Raw genomic sequence first — 22,130 nt, forward strand, 5'->3', positions numbered from 1 at the left:
GGTCAATGTCACAAGGATATCACAGGCCTACAACAACAAAAACGTGGACATAGCCTATTGTGATATGTTTATAGTGAGGTAAAGACATAATTTGAAAAGCAGCCTAACAACTGGCCATGCTAGTGTTTTTTTGTCAATTTGTCAAACAAATATTTTAGCCAGAGTCTTGTGGTTACAACAAGTGGAGGTAAATAAAAACAAAGCAGCTTTATAACCTAACAAAAATGAGCCAAGTCGGTGTTTTAGCTTTACAAATATTAATGAAATATGATTGATAGAGTGAGTACAGTCTGGAGTGAAGTAATCACGCATGCGCAATCATTGCATTTACGAAGGCTGAGATGAAAATTACATTTCTATGGGCAGAGCGCGAACACACCACAGGTTCTTGCTGAATAGCCCGAGTCACTTAAATATGTGTTTATCTGATAACCAACATGAGGCGTCTCGTACAGAGATAGATTTTTAAACGGAACAGCCTCTGTACGTCGTGTTTCTACATTGGAGAGCCCTCCATTTCTGCCTGGTGTTTTTTTCTGCTAAAAGCCTGCCGTGGACCGGTTGTCACACAGGCCGCGAATCGGGTCTTGTTGCTGGGAGGAGACCATCCAGACTCGCCTCCCTGCTAAAGTTAGCATTATTAGCTGGCTAAGATGCCCCGCTGCTGCTGGTGTATTTTCTACACTGCAGGCCACTGTAAAGCAAGGCAGGTCCTTGGATAATTATTTACTCCGACGGAACTGAAGGGTGACTTGGAGATACACCACACCTTTCAAGGTAATGTCTTGCCAGCTAGGTAACGTCATTCATGGGGCCGATGAATGCAGTGCTGCTCCTGTAACGTAGCTAACAGTAACTTACACTAGCAAGCTAACGGTTAGCGGGGTAACGATAGTTAGCTGCTTTACATTTGCATGAATGACCGTTTAGCTGACCTAATGTTAGGCAAATGTGTACCTTGTCACCTGACTGTTGTTTGCTAGTTAATTAGCTAGGTAATCTTAACACCAGCATACTAATGTTATAAGTATAGCTAATCTAAATAATTAGCAAGCATCTGTCTTGGCCATCAAGCCAGCATTGGGCCGTTAATGGTAACATAATGGTGAGGTGTTAAGGTAACGTTGAGTTAATGCTGACGTTACAGTTAATATTCACTTTACTGAGGTTAACTTTAGTTTTCTGTCGAAATAAAGGACTTTAGATAGTATGTGAAACATTAAGCAGGTGTATGCATGCTTTTCCCCTCAAAATCTCTATCTTATTATAATTAATGTAGACATTTTTTCGTTAGACACATTCTTACGGTTTTGGTAATTGTAAATTTTAGAAAGAAGTTTTGTCCTGCGTGTTGAAGTGTAGTAAAAAAAAAAGTGGCCACTGTACTAGTGCGATTGAAATGTCTAGGCAAGACGTCAGCCTGAAGGGGCAATCGAAAGTGCTCTGAGTTTCATTTAGGCACTGATTAGAAACATAGCTAAGTCTGCCGGACTTAGAGCTAATGCAGATGCTCTGTAATAGTAAACATATTTTTTTAAATTGCAGAGCACATTTCCCATACAAAGTTACAAAATGCTTCAAAAGAGAACTGACTAAAAACCGAACAGAAATATAATCCAAATTAATTAAAACTGAAAGATTTGAAGTAAGTCACTGAGACAGCAAATACAATCTTCTTTAGTTATGAGTGCAGGGTTAGAGGTTATCTTTTTTTTTTTTTATCAGTGTGAGTAGTTGTGGTTTGTGGTCAAAATGTGATTTCTGCAAGTGATTTTAGATTTTTGGTCTAAGCAAATGTGATATTTATTAGGAGTAGAAAAAGTTACAGACCAGCATCAGACAAGTAACAGTACACGTGTGAAGTACAAAGTACTGCAAAGACACTTTCTCCTCTGTCATCAATCATTCGAAATAATGAATGTGATCGTGCCTGCAAGGGTAGTACTTTGGTGCTTCTGTCTCAACCACCAGCTGCTAAAACAGTATTTTCCTTAATAATCAACAAACACAAGAAGAGGATTTTAATAGAGCATCTAGCTCATCTAGTTTGCAACTAAGTAGGCTATATTGTGGATGGATATGTCCTTTTTATTTGACTGTGTCCCCTACTCCGCAGTAGGGCTGCCACCTCTAATCGGTCGTTTTGGTCTTAGTCGACTAAGATTTCTTTAGTCAATTAGTCATTTTTTATGCTTCATTCATGCTTAATTACTTCTTTCCAAGAAACTTCTGAGCACATTTATGGTAAACACAAGATTTAAAGTGGTGCTTTTGCAGGATTAATTGTGGAGAAACTCAGTTTTACAGATGGTTAATTAACTACATTTATATTGTGCTTTTCTAGTCTTAACCACCTCTCAAAGCGCACAGCTCTGTCAATTAAACCAACTAATCGATTAGTCGACAAAATTGTATAAGTGTTAGTCGACTAAGAATTTCTTTAGTCGAGGACAGCCCTACTCCGCAGTATGTTCAGTATACTTTTGACTGTATTTTTATTTTTAAAGATGGATGTTGAGTTGTGTGCTGGCGGGGACAGTACAAGGAGAAAAGTGGATCTGGCTGGGGTTGCAGAAGGCACGATAGACGTCGTACCGTTGGAGATGTACGATTCCGCCAGAGCAAAAATAGCTGCCAACCTGCGGTGGCTGTTTGCCAAAGCCTATGGCATTGGTAAGTAATAACATTTACATTCACGCTACACAAATCTTAGGTACTTTACAGTCGGCTATATGACTTACTTACTAAATAATATCTATATATCTCCCATTACAGATTTAACAGGAAGCACATTTGTGACCACATGGAGTATAATAGAACCTAAGATTACACTATCTGCAGCATATTTTGCTCATATTCTCATAGTTAATTAAGATGTTATTGTTGGAACAATGTGTTTACTCGTATCCACATACTGCCAACAGAAAATTGTGTGGAGCTTCAGTGGTCAAACATAGACGGGAAAGGAGAATATTTATGTGTGCACTTCGGCCAACACTAATTCCCCCATGACACTTGGCCACTGAAGCTTCCCTCACTGACTCACCAGATCCTTTCATTCTTGTCGGTTGGCCAGTGAGATTGAACCCAAATCAGGCTGAGTGACAGGCACTGAGGATTAGGCTGTATTTGTTAGACTGGACTCAGAGCATGGGACATACTGCTCTGTACTGCCAGTCACTTTAAACTCCCTGTTAAGATGGTTTCAGCCTTGGTAACTGCGCCTTTTGGCTAGATTTTCCTGACTTGTCTGTACTTGCAACAGTTAAGCGTTGAACAAATTTCATGCCTGAGATGAGTTATATGGATGTTAGGACAACCCTTAAAGAGTCATTTCTTTGTTAAAAAAAACAGCACTATCACTGCTTATCTTCGGTGATGTAGTCAATATCCTAAGTCCACTTTCTTTCACTGGGCACAGCTGGTCAAGTGCATGATGAATAGAGCTGTTTAGCAGATTTTTTTTTTATTTTGGCCATATTCAGCCTTTATTTTGATAGGACAGCTGAAGACGGGAAAGGGGAGAGAGAGGGGAATGACACGCAGCAAAGGGCCACAGGTCGGAGTTGAACCCGGGGCTGCTGCTTCGAAGAGTAAACCTCTATAGTTGTATAATATTCCCTTGAAAAATTGTGACTAATATAACAATATAGCACATTTGCAATAAATCTTACCTTTTATGAAGGTTAATATGTTAGTTTTGTATTGAAATGCTTTTAGAGAGATGTTGATTCAGTGTTATATTCATTTTGATGGCTGTATTTTGTGGTTCTGTTAGTTGTATTGCATTGAGAGGTGTTTCTCATATTAAGTGTACCCTGATTGATATTTAAACGGGATAGCCAAAATAGTAGACACACTTCTCTGGTTAACCCAGTTGCCTGATACTGGCAATTGATTGTATCGATAAAATTTACTGCAAACACAGCTAGTGCAGCTAGCTCTATCTCGTTGGTACGCAGTGGTTCTGACCAGGATACAAAACATTGATTGATAGGTGTCGGAACTACAGTAGTGGTGGATGGCTGTTATGGTGTTCTAGCCAGTGGGTTAGGGTTAGTGAGTGTGCAAACCTTATACCTTTTATCAGCAGTTGGAAGATAACGGCAATGAACAGTCAAATGTAGATGATTTCTTTTCCCCATTTGCATGCACCTTTCCTTGTTCTATAGCAGGTAACCAGCCGTCATTAGGAGCTCTCGTTGGGGAAGAATATTTCCACTAATTTCCTTAGTGAAATTGTGAGTGTGGCTGGTGAAATTCTAGTTGAAGCACTCACTTCTTCTGTAGACAAACTGAGACTCCACCCTTTGCATCTCCAGCCACAAGTGTTGGCATGTTTTCTGATTAGATGATACACTATGAATTATCATGGGCTGTGTAGTCCATTGTTTCTTTGTGCATACCTATATATTAACCATGAGGGGGTAAAAAAAAAAAAAGTGTGTGAATGTTGAGAGAAGAAAGAAATGATTTTTTTTTTGTGAGAGCCTTTGCTTACATAATACATTGTTTACCCCTAAACTCAGACATGGCAAAGGGGAACATCCTGACTGTATGGCAGGTGTTTAGTTATGCGTACGAAAAAGTTGCAGGATTAACATCACAGCAAGCTGCCATTGTTTTACTGCAGGGCTGCTATTTACCTTTTTGGTTTGCTACCCGGGGTCTCCTTATCGTATAAGTTAAGCGTGGTCAGTAAGCCTCCGCTGTCTGATGCACAAGGCTCATCATTCACTGCTTTGCATGTTTGTTGCATCGGTGTAGTCTCTGGTCAAATCATCTCATTATTTCAGAGGCTTATACAAGCTTTCCTTTGTATTTTGCGGTCTCTTATATATCTGTTGTCATTACACAAAATTCCTATTGCGGCTGAAGCGTTCATATTAGACAACTGACAGTAAGATTGGAGTTTTAATGGTAAGGGTTTGCCTTTTTTTTAACCCAGCGTTTTTTTTTTTTTTTTTGTTTGTTTTTTTTAAGCCCAGTTTTGCTCTAAACCCTATTTGCTCTTCGGTTCATTACTTGGGCTCATATTTTCTCAGAATTCATACCGAAGCTCATAGGCATTTGCTTACTCAGTCCACTGTTTGTCATCATAGGCCCTGGCTAACTGTGCAGGCTTAAAGGAACACATCCTGGGTCTTTCTGCCAGACACTATCCTCATGCTCCACCCCATCCCAGTTAGTAATTTTTTTAGCCTGGCTCCTGGTGACAGGAAGGTGGGGGGCAGCTGCCATACGACATCACTGTCTGTAGGAGGAAGTCAAACGTGAAGTCTCGCCCCAGCCAGACCCCTTTGTTTCCATAAACAATCATTCCCACTGTTCTAATGTGTTTATATACTCGGACACAGCTCTCCAGGAATGACTCCCACTGCTGGGTGTTGTACATAATAGTTTAATGCTGTACATTATAGATTAATGCTGTTGTACAATGACATCCTTATATGTACCACGTGTATGGCGGCAGACAGCATATTGGTGAATCCTGTGTTGTTGTAATGCCTGTGGAATACAGTGTGCAGGATGGGCATTATCAGCTACTGACATAAGGGCTACATGGTTAATCATATTGAGATTGCCAATTTCAGTTCATACCTGTTATGCAATCTCATTCTTGCATGACAAAAAAATCTTCATAGTTCTATTGCCAGGGAGATTTGATGTATCAAACCAAAGGCTCCAAATTACTTCCTAATAGAGATGTCCCGGGCCGATCCTAAGGTTTGGGACATCCCTACTCTTTCTAAGTTGCATCAGCGAATGACAAGACTGATGACCATGTGATGATGTGTGCACAGGCAGAAAACCAGAAACATTGTCTGAAGGGAGAAGAGCAACACATTTTGTGTGATTCCTCCTAAGAAAAGGCTAAATGTGTTAGAAACTAGGACATCTCCTCCTTGATAAGTATGTGATCTTATCCAACCTTAGTTCTGAGTAAACGTTTAATGTACTTAATAAATGGTCACATTCTGTAGTATTTTTGGATTTAAAAATTGGTTACAAGCGACCTATGCAGCACCGAAGGGTAAAACCACAAATGTATGCAACTAAATAAAGAATCGCCACAAAATAAAATATGACCACCATTAAAACAACTGGAAAATCTCTTACACCTGACCTCGCACTTATCACTGTATCACCCTACCACAAAAGCTATCATCAGGCACATGAATGAACACAGCCTTCTCGTGTGAGCCTTGTGAGCAGGAGATTGCTGCCGAGTGGCTCCCTTTATCCCACCAGTGAGAGCAGACCCTAAGAACACATCACATACAGTACACACATTTACTGCTTATGCTGTGTTACTGGAGCTCAGGCACAGTTCAATACACATTTAACAGAACAGGGTTCTTTGTATCACTACACCATTTTGTGTATTGCAGGATTTTGGACAGGTTTTGTGCATGATTTTAGACTTATTTTGAGCCTCATTGTGTGGCTTATATTGCAGTATAAATTTGGTTTGCGCATGCCTTAAGTCAAATGCTTCAACTCTTGCCCTTATATGGCTGCGAGTTCTGGTATTGAGAGTGACTTCACATCCAAAGCAACAGAATCTCTTGTATAGGTAGTTGTTTTGTTTTTGTGGATGCAGTATTTTTTAGTTAGTGCTGGTAAAGCCTGCTGTGTCACCTGAGAGGCCTGCTCTCGGGACTTAGCAAGGATCTGTTTCCCAATGTGCTCCTGGGGCAATAAGCTGTGACTTACACTTACAAATGGCCATGTTTGCTCCAAGTAAACTAAAGTCGGCATAGAACAAATATTGCATTGAAAGTTGTCGCATTCCTGTAGCCTGTTGATACTGTAGAGGTTTGATGGGTGTAGGCTGAGGCTGACGGAGATGTTTAAGTTTAAGGTGCTTGCCAAGCACCATCTTATTCCGGCGTCGCTGTACAGTATCTAATCTTACTATATTGTTATCTTGTCGGCTAAACCCATATGGCTGTCTTCAATCAGTTTCATAACTTTGAAAACTTTGCACATGCCAATGCCACTTGGTTCACCTAACCCTTCTCTCCATTGCAGACCATATTCCAGAGGACTTAAGGGACCCGTTCTACACAGACCAGTATGAGCAGGAACACATCAAGCCGCCTGTCATCCGCCTGCTGCTGTCCTGCGAGCTCTACTGCCGTGTCTGCGCCCTCATCCTCAAGACGGAGCAGGCAGCGTCTCTTCAGTCCCACATGTCCGTCATCCAGTCTCTGTCCAGAAAGGGCATTTATGTTGTGGAAAGTGACGACACACCTGTCACAGATGAAGACCTTGCCTGTGTGCCCATCAAAATGGTGAGTGGATAGACTTAAGGTTGGGATAGACATGTTGGTAGTTGCCTTTTTTTTTAAAAATAAAAAGGATTTTTTTTTTATCACTGTGGACACCAATTGACCATTTTACTGATGTTTATACTCCTATTGTTTACAGAAACATGCAGCACCAGGCAGGCCATGATGTTGATGTCGCTTTTACCAAATGTAACTTGTAGCACAGTCAGTTAAGAAGGAAATCAGGCCAGATGCTATAACAACTTTGCACATTACCTCTAACATTCACAGCTCTTCCTGCTTCTGATCTATTATCTCACCACAGTGGAATAAGTGGAATAGGCTACTGCTTTTATCCTTATCAGCAGTGCAATCAATCTCAGCCACGGGGGTTTGAGACACTGGGAAGCTTTTGTCTACTGTGTAGAGTAAATTTAAAACCTGTATAGGCATAGACATTTTAGTTACTTGCAATTGTTTCACATCATACACTGCATATAAGTGACGTTCAGACGTTCATGTTTTGCAGCTTGACTTAGTGAAACGGTGTCCAGAGGATTTGGCTGCACCCTTATCATTTTTTATTCAAATTAAGAGGTAGATTTGACTTCTTCCTTATGCTAGTCGTGTGAGGATTGTCATGCAAGATGTGGTGATTAGGGTTTGCGGTGTGTAGGTTATTGTGCTATGGCAATGTTGTTTCCAGTCTGTCTCAGGATGTTTTGGGCTAGACTTATTTTTGCTCGTAATAGCAGTTTTCCACATCTATTTTTTTTTCTCCTGTTGTTAGCCAAATATTAGAACCTGTTCTCATTTTGTATGGCCTCTTATATTGTAAAGCTGGTCTTTTTATAAGATTTCAAATAGTTAACTGTTTTGGTGGACATTTCTAACCTAGATTAAAAGGCATTTCATTATTAATGCACCAGTGTATTCACATTGCAAACAGGATGTTGAGGTGGACTACGATACATTTTCACTTTTAAAAAAAGCAATTTATTTTTTTTGCTTAAAACTACAACTAACTGTTTCAGCTGTAATTTCATTAGAACTAAAGTTATTTATTAGAGTTATTTATATTATCTTATAATGTGAACAACATAAAATACAATTTGGACATTGCTTTAACCTCCATGTCAGTAAGCATCTTCTCCGCTGCAGTTTTTTTTACATATGGAACTAACTGATATTTTATTACTCTCGCAACCTTCTATTTAGTTCATTAAAAAAAAATAAAAGAGGTACAAATCCTAATATAAAAATTGAAGCCCGTGCCTCACCCCTTTCAGAACAGGCAGTTTAATCATCAGTGTTAAGAGGGTTACTCTTGCGCTCATACTTCTAAGAATGGATTTTATTGTTAGTGATATTTTTCTCACCAACATTTTTTTTTCCGTCAATCTGTTAAGAGCATTTGCTAAATGCTGGCGCTTAAAACTCTTCCCCTTTTGTCCTTGAATGCCCAGTTCAAATGCCTTTCATCCAGCCTTGCTTCCCTGCCAGGGGGATTGGCTCTGCTGACCCTTTCTGTAGTCATCGTACGGGTGGGGTGTAATCATTTTACAGATCAGCCTCTTAAACAGGTGAAATGTCCTCATGTGTGTAACCCACATCCTGTAGGTCATCAGCAGCACCATGTCACAGCGTAGTGATAAAGTTCAGAGCAGCCCCCCCCCTCCCTCTGTGTGGCAATGAGATGCGATGTCTCACAATTTCACCGAGAGCACTTGAACGTCAACCAGCTCACTTGCTTTCAGCCATCATCATACCCTTTTGTTACCATGGAAACCAGCAATAGTGTTGAGCAGGGCTCCTCCCTGCAGTCAGTGGCTAGTCAGGGATGTGCGTCTGCTTTTCCTGCTAGCGGCCTGACAAAATAATCCACGCGGGCCTGTGTGTAAGCAGCCTGACACAAAGCCCAGTAAAGGAGATGGAAAATCCTGAGCAGGACACAGCTTATCGCTGATAGACTTTGGAATCCCCCTCCTAGTTTGCTGACTTGACAAGGCGTTTCCAAGGCAACCCACATTTTTGTACACTACTGTGTGTCTAGGAATGAAATGGATTCTGTACTGCACACAGTTCCTATGCACCTTGTCTGACTCTTGTTGGGGCAACATCTGGGGCTTGTAAAACCTTAAGAAGCTAGCCATTCTCTTGAGTCCACAGTGTGTGTGTGTGTGTGTGTGTGTGTGTGTGTGTGTGTGTGTGTGTGTGTGTGTGTGTGTGTGTGTGTGTGTGTGTGTGTGTGTGTGTGTGTGTGTGTGTGTGTGTGTGTGTGTGTGTGTGTGTGTGTGTGTGTGTGTGTGTGTGTGTGTGTGTGTGTGTGTGTGTGTGTGTGTGTGTGTGTGTGCTGTCATACTAACAGACAGCTCAGGGCAACAGCAGCCCTCTCTATGGGGCTCCACGCTGCACTGATAAAGGGCAGAGTGATTGTTGGAGGAGAACAACAGATTAAACAGCACATCATGCTGTTATAGTTTCCCTTTTTGTTTATTTATTGACTAGTCTTGGGTGTTAAATGCGGTGCACCTTTTTAAAACAAGTTTAATCATTTCATATTTTCTATTTTTGCATTATCATGTTGGGCATACAATATGTTTAGACTCTCCTCTTCTTATTAAACTGCATAATGGCCTGAAATGTGTACCTATTTACCCATACCTATGTATGAACACTAGAAACTGACAGATGGTGGATTCTTTAAACTGCTTTATTACATGGCTTGCTTGAATTCTAATGTAGAATGCAGTCTGTTATTTCTTGATAACAGACCGCTGCTAAGGATTATAGGTGTGTCAACATGCAGCGGCTCTGCAAAAATGAGATGAAATGAGATGAATGAGGACATAAACGTCCACATAAATATTCCCAAAGAAGCCATTCACCGTGTCTCACTTCACCGTCAACAGAAATGTTCAGTTTAATGTAAATTAGAGCAGCCGATAGCCCCTTCAGGCTGATTCAAGTCCTGATCACCCTGTCGGGGTTGTATTCGCTATAACAACCGCCTCGCTCTACATTATCCCTTACATACTGCATATACCTTAGAAGAAAGAGTTTTGCTAAACCTGAATTATCCTTTAATGACAGCAGAGCAACAGCAGTAGTGAACAGGGATCTGCCAGTCCTAAAGGAACAATAATTTATTTGAAATCCCCCGAGGTTTAATGATTAAATCGCCTGTGAAAGCAGAAAACAGCTCAGCAAAACAGTAGCTACTGTGAGTGAATCCAGTGAGCCAGCAGAACTTTAGCAGCGTTTAGCTTCCTTTTGTGCACAGTTTTATCCTTTCTTCATATATTAACTTTACCTTATCTTATGTCTTACAGTCTAGGTTTGTCTGGAAGTGTATTTTCACTGTTCTTGTCAGTGTCCATGTAGGTCTTGCTGTGGTGAAAGGTCTGAATAGCTCTCATTCGCTGTGTTAACCAGCCTAATCTCTCTGCACTTCCATCACCAATTGGATTAGGCCAGCAGCATGTTACACAAAGCACTGTCTGAAACAATGACATGTATGTATTGTTGTGTAATGGATTCAGGTGCTGCTTTATTATGATGATGTGGATAAGGAAAACGTCTTCCGCCCAAATTATCGTGTATCGTGTAATATACTCTGCTGTATATTCACTTGATACCTTCACCACGTCTACCTGGGTTTCCTGTTTTCATTACTGCCGATCGGAGCTATGGCCAATAAATACCTGTGCCTACTGCAGAGTCATTTGTCGGGGAAGTGAATGCCGATTGTAACCTTTCCCACTGAAGACAAAAGAAGATGTTAGTGGGTGTTAGTGGGTTTTTTTGGCCAGCGGAAAAGGGGTAAAATAGACTTTTCCATAGAATGACATTTAGAAAAAGAAGCTGACTACCAAAATTGGGTTTTTGCTAGCTGGGGACAAAGATTTATTAGTATATTTATTGTATGTTAATCCCACCCTGGCTATCAAGAACCAATGCGTTTTTACTGGTAGGCACCAGGTGTTGGGCCACTTTGAGTAGGGATACCCCAGCTGGGCCTCTTGATTTCATTAGGATATAGAGAGCAGGTTTATGGCGGACACCCATTGTGCTGAATAAGAGGTGACACCTTTTGATTGAACCGTGGCACCTCATTTAAAGCTACACAATTGTGTAGAGACTTGGGGAGTAGTACAGGATATGTGAAAAAGGTTGTATGAAGCTTTTGTGGCTCCAGAGGGAGCTGCACAAAACCTGATAAATGTGTGATGTCTCCAATTGGTGGTAATTGCTCAGTTTGTATTAGGAGGGTATTAGGGCTATCATTTAACATAACATTTTTGGGACATTGAAGCTTCAGTGGGAAATGAGGACTTTGAATATAAAATTAAAAGTCCTCATCCTCATTTGCTGGAATTACAAAGTAAACCCGTACATTAGATCATATTCCACACCAATAAGCTCCATAGCGTTTTATGTTGTTTGTGTAAAATCTGCATCAGATTGCAATTTCAGCTTTTTTCTTTCCTTTGGTCTTAATTGCATTGGAAACCAGGGAAAAAACTAATGAAATTAAATTGTCTTCCCATCTATTTCTCCGTCACCCAGAGTGCTCACATGCCCATGATCGATGCCCTGATGATGGCTTACACAGTGGAGATGATCAGCATCGAGAAAGTGGTGGCTTCTGTCAAGCGCTTCTCTACCTTCAGTGCCTCCAAGGAGCTGCCCTTCGATCTGGAGGACGCTATGGTCTTCTGGATCAACAAGGTTGGAACACACAGACACTCACACAGCACAGACAAGCAGTGCAAGTACATTAAAAGAAACACAGCAGCACATATTTAAAAACTTTTCACAGCAACAGTGTATCATACATCTTGCACAGTCCAGCCTTTTTATTCCCTAGATGTCTAGCTGATTATGACCCTAGGCTGCCACTCTGCACAATTTGGGTTGAATAATTTGTTTCACGCTTACATTAGTGACAGTGGCCCACTTGTTTTCTTGAGGCCTGTATGTCACTGGTGCTCAGAGATGGGCCAATAGATAAATGTGTGGATCGGGTGCACACACAAGAGGCTCAGGCTCATGTTGCACTCATCTTTCAATGGGTTGAAGGCCTGAGGCAGCTAAAGCCGTGATGGAGTATGTACATTAATCATCATGATGTCCCACACCATCACTGTCCGGGAGAAGGAATGTGTCCATTTGTAATAAAATATCAGGAAGAATTGATAAGTGTCCATCACAATTTTCTAGAACTAAAGGTTAAAGAAATAACTGTTTCCATGGCTAAATGCACTGCTATTTGTAAAATTGAGACACATTTGCGCTGTGAGAAAGTGCTGTCTGCTCTGATACAAACGTATACCAAAGAAGAAGAAAAAAAATAACAAGGTGGCTAATCTTCCAAAATAGGGTTGATGGTAGGGGAGAAAATGTGATCACTGACCTGTTGCATGGATATGCAGATTTACATTAGCCAGGTTACTACAGAGCATGTAAGCCCTTTTTTGCAATTCTCTGCATAACCTGGTTTCTCTGAGTAATGTAAACGTACTGAATATGTCCTTACTTCTTCTGCAGGTTAACATGAAGATGAGGGAGATTACAGAAAGGGAGCACAAAGTCAAACACCACCCCCTGGAATCCCCCAGCCATCAAAAGGTAAAGCCACTCACCGTGTCTTCCAGTTGCTTCTTTTACAGGAGAGACCTCTCTGAGGAAGAAAAACCTAAAATACCAGAGCTAAAAAAGGCCAACACATTTCCTCCAGTAGCTCCATATCTTGGTTTTTGTGGACCTTTAGAACTCCTTTTTATAAAAATAAAAAAAATTAAAAAAACTCTTTCTCATTAGTGTCTATCTAGGTGTTATCGCCACAACAGCTTTTTTATTAGCAAAAACGTGGTTCAAGACAACGGCATGGATCCTTAGTTTTAATAAGGAATGTTTCTCCTTCATGACATTTTGGAGTTGTTCTGACCCTGCTGTCTTTTTCTCTGTTTAAACCTGAAGCAGATCAGATCCTTTTGTCTGTGACCTTTTGATCTGCTAATCTTTCTGCTCCTGTTCCTCACCTGTCCTCCCTCCCCTCTCTTATCCCTGCAAACCGGATAGTCTCCCTCCAAATGGTATTGGAAGCTAGTCCCTGTAAGTTGGATGCCAGTCCCCCCCCACCCCCCATAACCCCATTTCCTTCCTCTCTCCCCCTTGCACGCAAAGTTCTGTGTTGATGTGTGTGCACACTCCACCATGGCTCATTCAAGCTCATTCTGTGCTGCTTGTAGCCAGTGTGTCAGCAAGGGGGAGAAAGCTGATTATTTATTTATTTTTATTCCCCCCTTTGTGGCAAATATGTCACAAAGGTGTAAGGTTATTCTGACCTTTGGTGAAGTGTTCAAAATATATTCTTTTAGCTACGCAATATGTGCTATCTCATTTCAAGCTCAAGTAGGCCAAGTGGATCCGCTGTGCGCGCGTGCGCGTGTGTGTGTGTGGAATTTGCTTGCCCAGTGAGAATAAAAGGAAATCCATGCCTATACCTCTCCTTTGCTTTGCAGTCCCATCCCTGGCCACCTCCTCTCACTGATCTGCTTTTTCATTCCCCCTTTGGTCTCTCTCTTATGCTCTCAAACACTGTTTCCTCTGTGCACACGGTCTCCTCTGACAGTATATCTGCTCTCTTGTGTGTGTGTCAGCCTGATGTCATGCACGAGCTGGCCCACTGCATGCTGGAGCCAGAGGAGCTCTCCGAAGCGGTACAGTGTTCCCTCTTAGTCAGGAGAAGTCCCTTTTTATGTACAGTAGAGCTTATTTTGTAGTAGAGCTCCTTAAGTTTAGTTGGTTGTTTCACCTGTGACTTGTGACAAAAGCTGCCTCAGTACAGTTGGTATAATTTTGTGGAATATCCTCCCAGTACACTGTAGATGCATCAGAGTAAATGTTAAGGAAATGCTATACATGTGTAAGTTATTTAGATAAATATCTGTTGTGCTGTTTATGATTGATTTTCTTTAAATCGTGCATAGTTATCTCATAGTTTCACCAGACCTGTGGTAGGGTTTGGCATGTTTCTTCAGTTAGCAGTGTTTTCCTTTAGATATGTATGTATGTATGTATGTATGTATATATATATATATAATATATATATATATATATATATATGTATATATATATGTATATGTGTATATATATATATATATATATATATATATATATATATATATATATATATATATATATATATATATATATATATATATATATATATATATACACACACATATATACTCAGAGCACACAGAGTGTGATATAAACCCGGCGTTATCACATATTAATGGCGATGATTAAGTAAGTAGACTCTAACGAGTGTGCTGTGGAGAAAGGAAAATAAGTTTTTCATGACAACTCCTGCCATAACTTCGATCTAAATAGTTAAACTATACAGATATATTTGTCCTGCATGGTGTCACACAACAAACTCCACATGTACAATACTCACGTTTTCCTCACGAACGCACAAACCAGACGGAATGAAGAAAAGGAATCAATAAAGTCCGCTGCCTCTCTAAAACAGACATCAAAGCGCGTGCCACTCACTCAACCGACATCCGTCTGCAGTATTGCGTCCACCTGCGGGGGGCGTGGACAGGCTTTCCAACAGGCAGGATTATTTAAAAGGCAACCGTGACTACTGTACATTGTGCGCCCTATTTCTGATACCATGGCGGCAGAAACTTTGCCGTGGCGGGCCACCATTTTCAAATCAACATAGAGAAAACACTGAGTTAGTGTTGAAAATCAAGCTTTGATCTCTTTATTAAAGGGTTTAAAGTTTTCTCTTGGAGTCTATAGCCCAACTCCTACTGCATTTTTGAGTCAGATACTGATATTTGAGAGTTTGAAAAAAATCAGTGATAGTATTTTTTGTTTGTTTTTTTACAAAGACACATTATATAAACAATCTTGATAGAGATTCCTTACATATGTCTTCTTCTTTTTTTTAAGAATTGTGACCAAGATATATACTAAGCAAATGAACTTGTCGGTGCTTTCCAGTGGACAAACTATGTAATGGTGACACTGTTTTGAAATGACCTCAAACCTAGTTTGGTATTTCTGTACTGCAGTTTTTTTTGTTACTTATCAACGACATTACACAATTACAGATACATCTGCGATAAACTAATATCGGCTCTATTAGTCATTCCCACTTCTGCATTATGTGATGCAAATATCTTTATATAGATAAATCGGATATATTAGTGAAATATATTTGCCTAATTCCATCTGCATTTCTAAGTAACTTTGAGTCACTTTTTTTTTTTTTTAATACAAGTATCACAGATAATGTCATTGGTTAGTCATCTCATAGGGAGCGGTGTTACCAGTATAAGGTGAGTATTTGTAAGTCATGCAGAATCTTTTGGAGTTAGAAGCAGCACTACCAGTTGGTACAGTCTGCTTTGGCATCCTGTACGGTCTATTTCTGATGCTCCACATCATATGTAGGTCTCTAATTGATCTCCATTTTGAGTTTCTATAATGGGTGCCTATGTAACAATGTTTAGCCTATATCATTCGAGTCTGTTGTATTTAGTTAATTTGTGCTTGTTCAAATTGATAAATGAATTGTGTAAACTCAAATAAATTCTGAAAATGCCTATCCTTACCAGCTGTATAGAGTATGTATCCAAAACTAATGCATCTGGGGGGAGTGCGTTCCTGTACTTGCTACACACTCATTTTCCATAAGTGGGCCAGTGATTACCCCAGTTTCCCTCCCAGTCAGCTGGGTCACTTTGCCTAGTTTGACCGGCCTCCACCGCTATCCGCCTTCCCACTTCTGTGTTCATATCACTGCTCTAACACTTCAACCTCCATCTCCTCACAGTTAACCAGGTCTACAGGGTTCTCCCTAAACTATTTTGTCATTATTTTCTTTTGGAAATTAACTAAACCTGCTGTTGATCAGTTGAAGCGGAGTATCAGCTTATATAAAAACAAAAAAACGTAATATTTAATATAAAATATAAAACTCCGGGGGAGAACCTTAGCATTAACTGAAGCCGAAACATCCGTGATCAATATATGCCTTGACTAGTAGACGTGAATCTCACAACAAAAGAGATTTGTACTTGTGACACTAGTCATTGCATTTAGGATGTTTTATGTCTCGTCATTCGTTGGTAGAACCATGGTGGTGTGTTGTTGTTGCTTTTTTTTTATTTTTTATTATTAAACCCTTATCCCCCATCCCCCTGGTGGTTAGGTACGGTATCGTCGGGAGCATGCTTCAGGCCGACAGCTGCCCTTCTTCCCTCTGCTGGAAGACCTGATGAGGGATGTTTGTGACGGAGCTGCAATGCTCACTGTGGTCAACTACTACTGCCCAGACCTCATGAAGCTGGAGGGTATGCTGTGCTTGCATGCACGCACTTTCACACACTCGCATGCCCAGTTCAATAGCTACATTCCACTAATTATCAGTTGCCCTTAAAGAATTTTTCCGTAAAGGGCATCAAGTTTATTTTGCTAACATATTGAATTTAATATCCATGTGTGATACTATTTTTGGCAATTGCACATGGCTTACTGTCCCAGTGCAGTCAGTGTGACATTTATAGCCATCAAGTCATTGAGTTGTGTCCTGACCTGCTCTCTCCCTGTCTGATCAGATATTTGCCTGAAGGAAGTCCCCTCCATCGCTGATAGCCTATACAACATCCGGCTACTCAGAGAGTTCTCCAACGAGTATCTGAATAAAAGTTTCTATCTGACGACGGAAGACATGCTCTACTCGCCGCTGGTGCTCAAGGTACAAAAAGTGACATGCTGTGTTTTCATAAACATTTGTACATTTAACCTTGTAGTAGAGTAAGCCAGCTATTATATCAGGCAGCAACAGACGCTACTACCTGCTTAGGTTTTCCATGCCATTATATGGCTTAGGTGCATCACCTAAGTGTTTTTGCGCACCGCCTAAGCATATGAATGTAAAAACAACGTGAAGAGCATCTGGATGAGTCAAAGCACAGAACGAGAGTAACATTTCAGTAACATTATAGCTGTGAACCTAGCAGTGCAGTGTGTGAATAAGGCTACAACTCCTCAAGACACAAGCTAAGTTCCTGTGTCTTGCTTGCTACCTGCTGATTTAAAGAGAGTGAAGGGGGTTAGCTTAGAAGTTAGCAACAACTTAAGCACAGGCTCACTAACCTAATGTGGACCAGCTATGGTCCACATTATTCAACTCTGGCTTAACAGATTTAAAAAAAAAAAAAAAAAACACTTGTATTATGTGGGGATAACCATTCTTGCTGTTATTATTGTATTATTATTGTATTGTCAAGAGTCTGTATTCAAGATTTTGTAAAATGTTTCTTTTGCTGTCTATGTAGCACAATGTGATGGTGTTCATTGCTGAGCTCTTCTGGTGGTTTGAGACTGTCAAGCCAGAGTTTGTCCAGCCCAGAGATCTCCAAGAGTTTAAAGATGGTAAGCATCCTGGTGTGGTTATTACATTGGATACAAAATGCATCAAGTGCAGACACAGTTTAGACTGAACGGTTTTCACATAATTAAAGTGCGATGAATAATAAGTACCCAGTTTTTTTACATTCCATTTTACAATGAAGTGTCCTTCAGTGTGGATCAAATAACTAATTCTAAAGTTAGAGTAACTTGATGTCACAACTTACTGTACTTATTAAGTATCTCATTCATTAGGAAACTATTATATTTCCTTGTTTTGGAGTTTTTCTTCATAAGCAAGATTTACATCAATGGAAGTTGCATTTTCTTATGTGTTCATTGTCTTGTGTCTGTTTTTTATTTGGATCACAATTAGAAGTAAATCCCAGTCAATGTCACTGGTTGAGCTTTCTATTGACAGCCAGCATCAGTCACTACGATTATTAACATGATCGGCACCTCTTTCTTTCTTCAGCTCGAGCCATAGCTCAGCCCAAGAGTGCCCGTCCATCAGTGCCTATTTCCAATGCCACCAAGCGCAGCTTCCTGGCCAGCCCTGGTGTGGCAGATAACCAGAGCAGTCCTGAAGTCTGTAACAGGTACTTCCTGCACCCTGAAGACTCTGACCCCCTGTAAGTCTTCTCTCACTTTCCTTCTCATTCCACCTCATCATGATCCTGTCTCCTAACCAGTTATAGTAGCCCTACAAGGATGGGTACATATGCAGCAGTGTCTGACCTTCATTCTCATGTTACCTCTACACCTCTTCTCACCTCACCAAATTTAATTTGCTCAAAGTTAAGCTGATTATTGCTCTTTGTCTGTGTGTGCATTGTTAGCGTTTGTGTGGGAGACTGGAAGTAAAGGTTTATCTTATCTAAAAGAAGTCATTTGGGGTTTTTCAGGCCACCTGCTAGTCTGTTGTCTGGTAAAGTATTTTGTGTTGAATGCATTTGGCTGGCGGAAAAATTCTTAATCTGTGTACTTTATTCAGGCTGTTTGAATGACAGTTATGATTTTGTAACCTGCTTTTTTTTGTGCTTTTAGTAAAGGGGGTCCAACATTCAGTCCTTCCCACCCGCTCCTGCCTCTCCGACAGAGGCAACAAAAGCAGCAAGGAGAAGATGTTTCTGGTAAGGGCAACAGTCTTCACACCCTTTACTTGCCCACAAAAGATACAGGTTTGTGTTCAACTTGTCATTATAGGATTGTGACCAGCAGCTGTTGTTATACGTAATCATTGCTTGTGTGTGTTTCTCGTTAGGTCTTAGAAACCGCTCCAACTCCCTGACTCAGATGGACGGACAACCCCGAGGCTCTGTTGTTGCATGGCCCGACAAGAGACAAAGGTACCTAAAGTTTTTAAAAACCTTAATGAGCTTTAATCTTAAACAACAGTTTGTACTCATGTGTTCGGTTTGGAAGAACTTTTGTAGCTCTGTCAGAGTGGTAAAAAGTTGCCTAAAGAATAAAATTTAAACGAAACCTATGTAGGAAGTTTACAAATTCCATATATTGTTAAGCTATATCTCTTGCTGACTTTATGTCTGAGCTTTTTTTTTTTTTTTTTTTTTTTTTCCATGCTCTCCTTCTGCAGACCACTGTCCACATTGAGCCCCTACATGTTGCAATCAGCCACAGACAGTGATGCAGACATTGCTTCTGGGGACAGTGTGAGTCTGGCTCGCTCCATAAGTAAGGACAGCCTGGCGTCCAACGCCATCAACGTCACACCCAAACACCAGATTTCTGTCCACCAGCCATCACAGGCTGCGATGCGCAGAGTCAACGGCCACAGCCTCCTGGGTAACGTCAACATTGAGGACGAGGAAGAAACTCAGGTGGCAGTTGCCAGGACTGATGGTCCCGTCATCTCCAAACGGGTTGACGGAACGCAAGCAACTGCCACAGTAGGACCCAAACCTGACCCAGATAGCTTTTACCTAGAACCACTGATGCCTTCCGTGATCAAAACAGCTAAAGAGAAGTCTGTATGCCTAAACAAGGAGGAGGAGAGTGGTGAGGCGCCCCACTCTTCAGGAAGGGGCTCTCTACGCCGAGGAGATGGATCTACATCGGCCGTTCGTAGGAAAGCTCCCTGCAGCTTGAACCAAACCTTTACTCCTCCGGGTGAGCAGGTAGACTTGTCAGAGGAGCCTCAACAGGGTCAGGCAGATTTTAGCCCCATTGTTACCAGCAGTGTTGACCCCTCATCCAGAGAGCCAGCTGGGGGTTTCTACCTTCATTCAGATTCTGAAGAACCAAAGTCTGACCAGGTCCTGGATGCTGAGCTTGAAGACATGGATGAAGAGGAAGAGGATCTGGATGAAGCTTTTACCACTAAAGACCCCAACTGGCACAGGAAAGCCTTCAATAAAGAAGAAGAAGAATCCGCCAAACTCCAAGAGGACATGAATGTGAAAGAGCATGAGGACAAAGACATGAATGGTGGCAGCGGTCGCTCCAGCCCCTGTCTCAGCGCTCAGTCCCAGGCAAGCAGCGTGGCCAGTGGCAGTGTACGCATGACCTCCTTCGCTGAGCGCAAAGCCCAGCAGCAGCGCTTTGGCAGCAACCACGACCTACGCTCCAGTGCCTCCAGCTCCCAAAGGACCACTCCAGATGGGTCCGAGAGCAGCGGGCCCCTGGCTTCCTCCTGGAGGCTTAAAAGGGACCAGAGCCCCTCCTCACCCTTGGGAGGATGCCCTCGTACAGGTGATGGTAGCGGTGGTTCTAATGTACTGGCTTCTGAGATTGTCCAGCTCCGTATGCAGCTGGAGGAGAAACGACGTGCCATTGAGCACCAGAAGAAGAAGATGGAAGTGCTGTCAGCGAGGCAGAGGCAGAAGCTGGGAAAGGCAGCCTTTCTGAACATCGTAAAGAAAGGTGGAGGCAAGAGTGACACTTTACCCAACCCACTTAAAGCTGACGTGTCTAAAGACGAGCTCAACGGGGAGAAAGCGCCGTCAAGTAAAGATGATATGTGTGTTGATGCCTTCAGAGGGGACAAAGTGGTGGCGGCATCCAACCCGCCGGGTTCCTTAAAAGCAGACAAGAAAGGGAGCAGCGGTAGCTTCTATCTAGAAGAAGAGTTGGACCTGAATGAGTGCAGCCGCTCCATCGATCTGTTGAACGACGCTATCGGCAGCATCCAGCAACAAATGATGCAGCTGTCACTGCAGCAGGAGATGTTGATGAAACAGAATGTACAGTCCCCCTCTGGTGCAACCCCACCTCCTCCTGTTACCAGTGGCAAAAATGGTGACTCAAAGGCGGGGGCAAGCTTTCACTTTGTGGAGCACCTCTCTAACAGTGGCACCGCTCCTACCAGGAAACCCCCCAAACTGAGCTCGGGCCGGGGCTCCAGGTCCAAACCATCAGAGCTAAAGATATCCAAGGAGCAGAGCTGGCAGGCCTCCAGGACCCTCACCCCCACCCAGAGTGGGTCAGAGACATTACCACACCTAAGGCAGTTAGCTGGGGGCAGGTCCCCCAGGGCCGACCAGGTCGACGGCCTCAGATACCCCACGGCAGGAGAGACAATCGACAGGCCAGGCCACGTTCGGAGCGGCAACTTTCGCCTTCACGATGAGGCGAACATGCGCCTGCCGACCCGCGTGGACCTGAAGGCAGTGGCTGCCCCAGAAGTGTCCTTTGACGGGTGCCTGTCCAGCACCCTTAGAGAGTCTGAGCTCAACTCCTCAGACGGTTCAGGGAAAGAGAATATACCATCGGACGAGGTGCAGCGCAACAAATCCCACCTGATTGAGGTTGATCTGTCAGAGCTGAAAGCCCCGGAGGAAGAGGAGGCTGCCGAGGACACCACGACGGAAGGAGTTGATGGAGAGCAGAGGTCAGGCATGGGCTTCTTCTTCAAGGTAATGCCTTTGCATGAAAACGGAAATATTTATTTGTTAAATCTTTTAATTTATTCATTTAGTTTTTATTACAGTGATGATGATATTATAAATAGCAATGGTTCATGATGATATTAGTTAAAGTAGGGGTGCTCCTAATGATTGTTTTCCCCAATATTGATATCTCTTACATCGGTTTCTTTTATTAATCTATGAAATAATTTAGTACCGTGATTATCTGAAATATCCCATTTCAGTTTACCAGGGTCTACATAATAAATTAGCAATTTTTTTTTTTCATATTTAAGCCACTCTTAAAAGACTTCTGATGATCAACCTAGTCATTCATGTCAGCACTAAATTCGGGTTTCATGTTTGCATGTTGTAGGATGAGCAGAAGGCGGAGGATGAGCTTGCTAAGAAGAGAGCAGCGTTCTTGCTGAAGCAGCAGAAGAAAGCTGAGGAGGCTCGACTCCGTAAACAACAACTAGAATCCGAATCGGAGCTGAAACGAGACGAAGCCAGGTAACTTGCTTTACCAACGTTAGCATAGGATTCAGAC

General features: G+C 41.9%; 1 protein-coding gene across 5 annotated transcripts in view; it reads left to right on the top strand.

Annotated features, from left to right (window-relative positions):
• Positions 1-22,130, top strand: part of camsap1b (calmodulin regulated spectrin-associated protein 1b) — a 26,853-nt gene continuing 4,723 nt past the window's right edge. Inside the window, exons 1-13 of one of the 5 annotated variants that reach the window (XM_028577658.1) lie at positions 1-78; positions 2,508-2,673; positions 7,036-7,298; positions 11,844-12,005; positions 12,825-12,905; positions 16,513-16,654; positions 16,919-17,058; positions 17,642-17,738; positions 18,190-18,346; positions 18,762-18,895; positions 18,979-19,063; positions 19,312-21,589; positions 21,957-22,093. In XM_028577658.1, coding sequence (XP_028433459.1) covers positions 2,508-2,673; positions 7,036-7,298; positions 11,844-12,005; positions 12,825-12,905; positions 16,513-16,654; positions 16,919-17,058; positions 17,642-17,738; positions 18,190-18,346; positions 18,762-18,895; positions 18,979-19,063; positions 19,312-21,589; positions 21,957-22,093 — 3,842 coding nt within the window. In that variant the 5' untranslated portion in view covers positions 1-78. Of the gene's footprint in view, positions 79-345; positions 778-2,507; positions 2,674-7,035; positions 7,299-11,843; positions 12,006-12,824; positions 12,906-16,512; positions 16,655-16,918; positions 17,059-17,641; positions 17,739-18,189; positions 18,347-18,761; positions 18,896-18,978; positions 19,064-19,311; positions 21,590-21,956; positions 22,094-22,130 lie in introns of those variants that run through there. The other 4 variants (XM_028577657.1, XM_028577660.1, XM_028577659.1 and 1 more) reach the window with 4 other exon arrangements.

Source organism: Perca flavescens, chromosome 5 (genome assembly GCF_004354835.1).
Source record: "Perca flavescens isolate YP-PL-M2 chromosome 5, PFLA_1.0, whole genome shotgun sequence".
Lineage (NCBI taxonomy): Eukaryota > Metazoa > Chordata > Actinopteri > Perciformes > Percidae > Perca > Perca flavescens.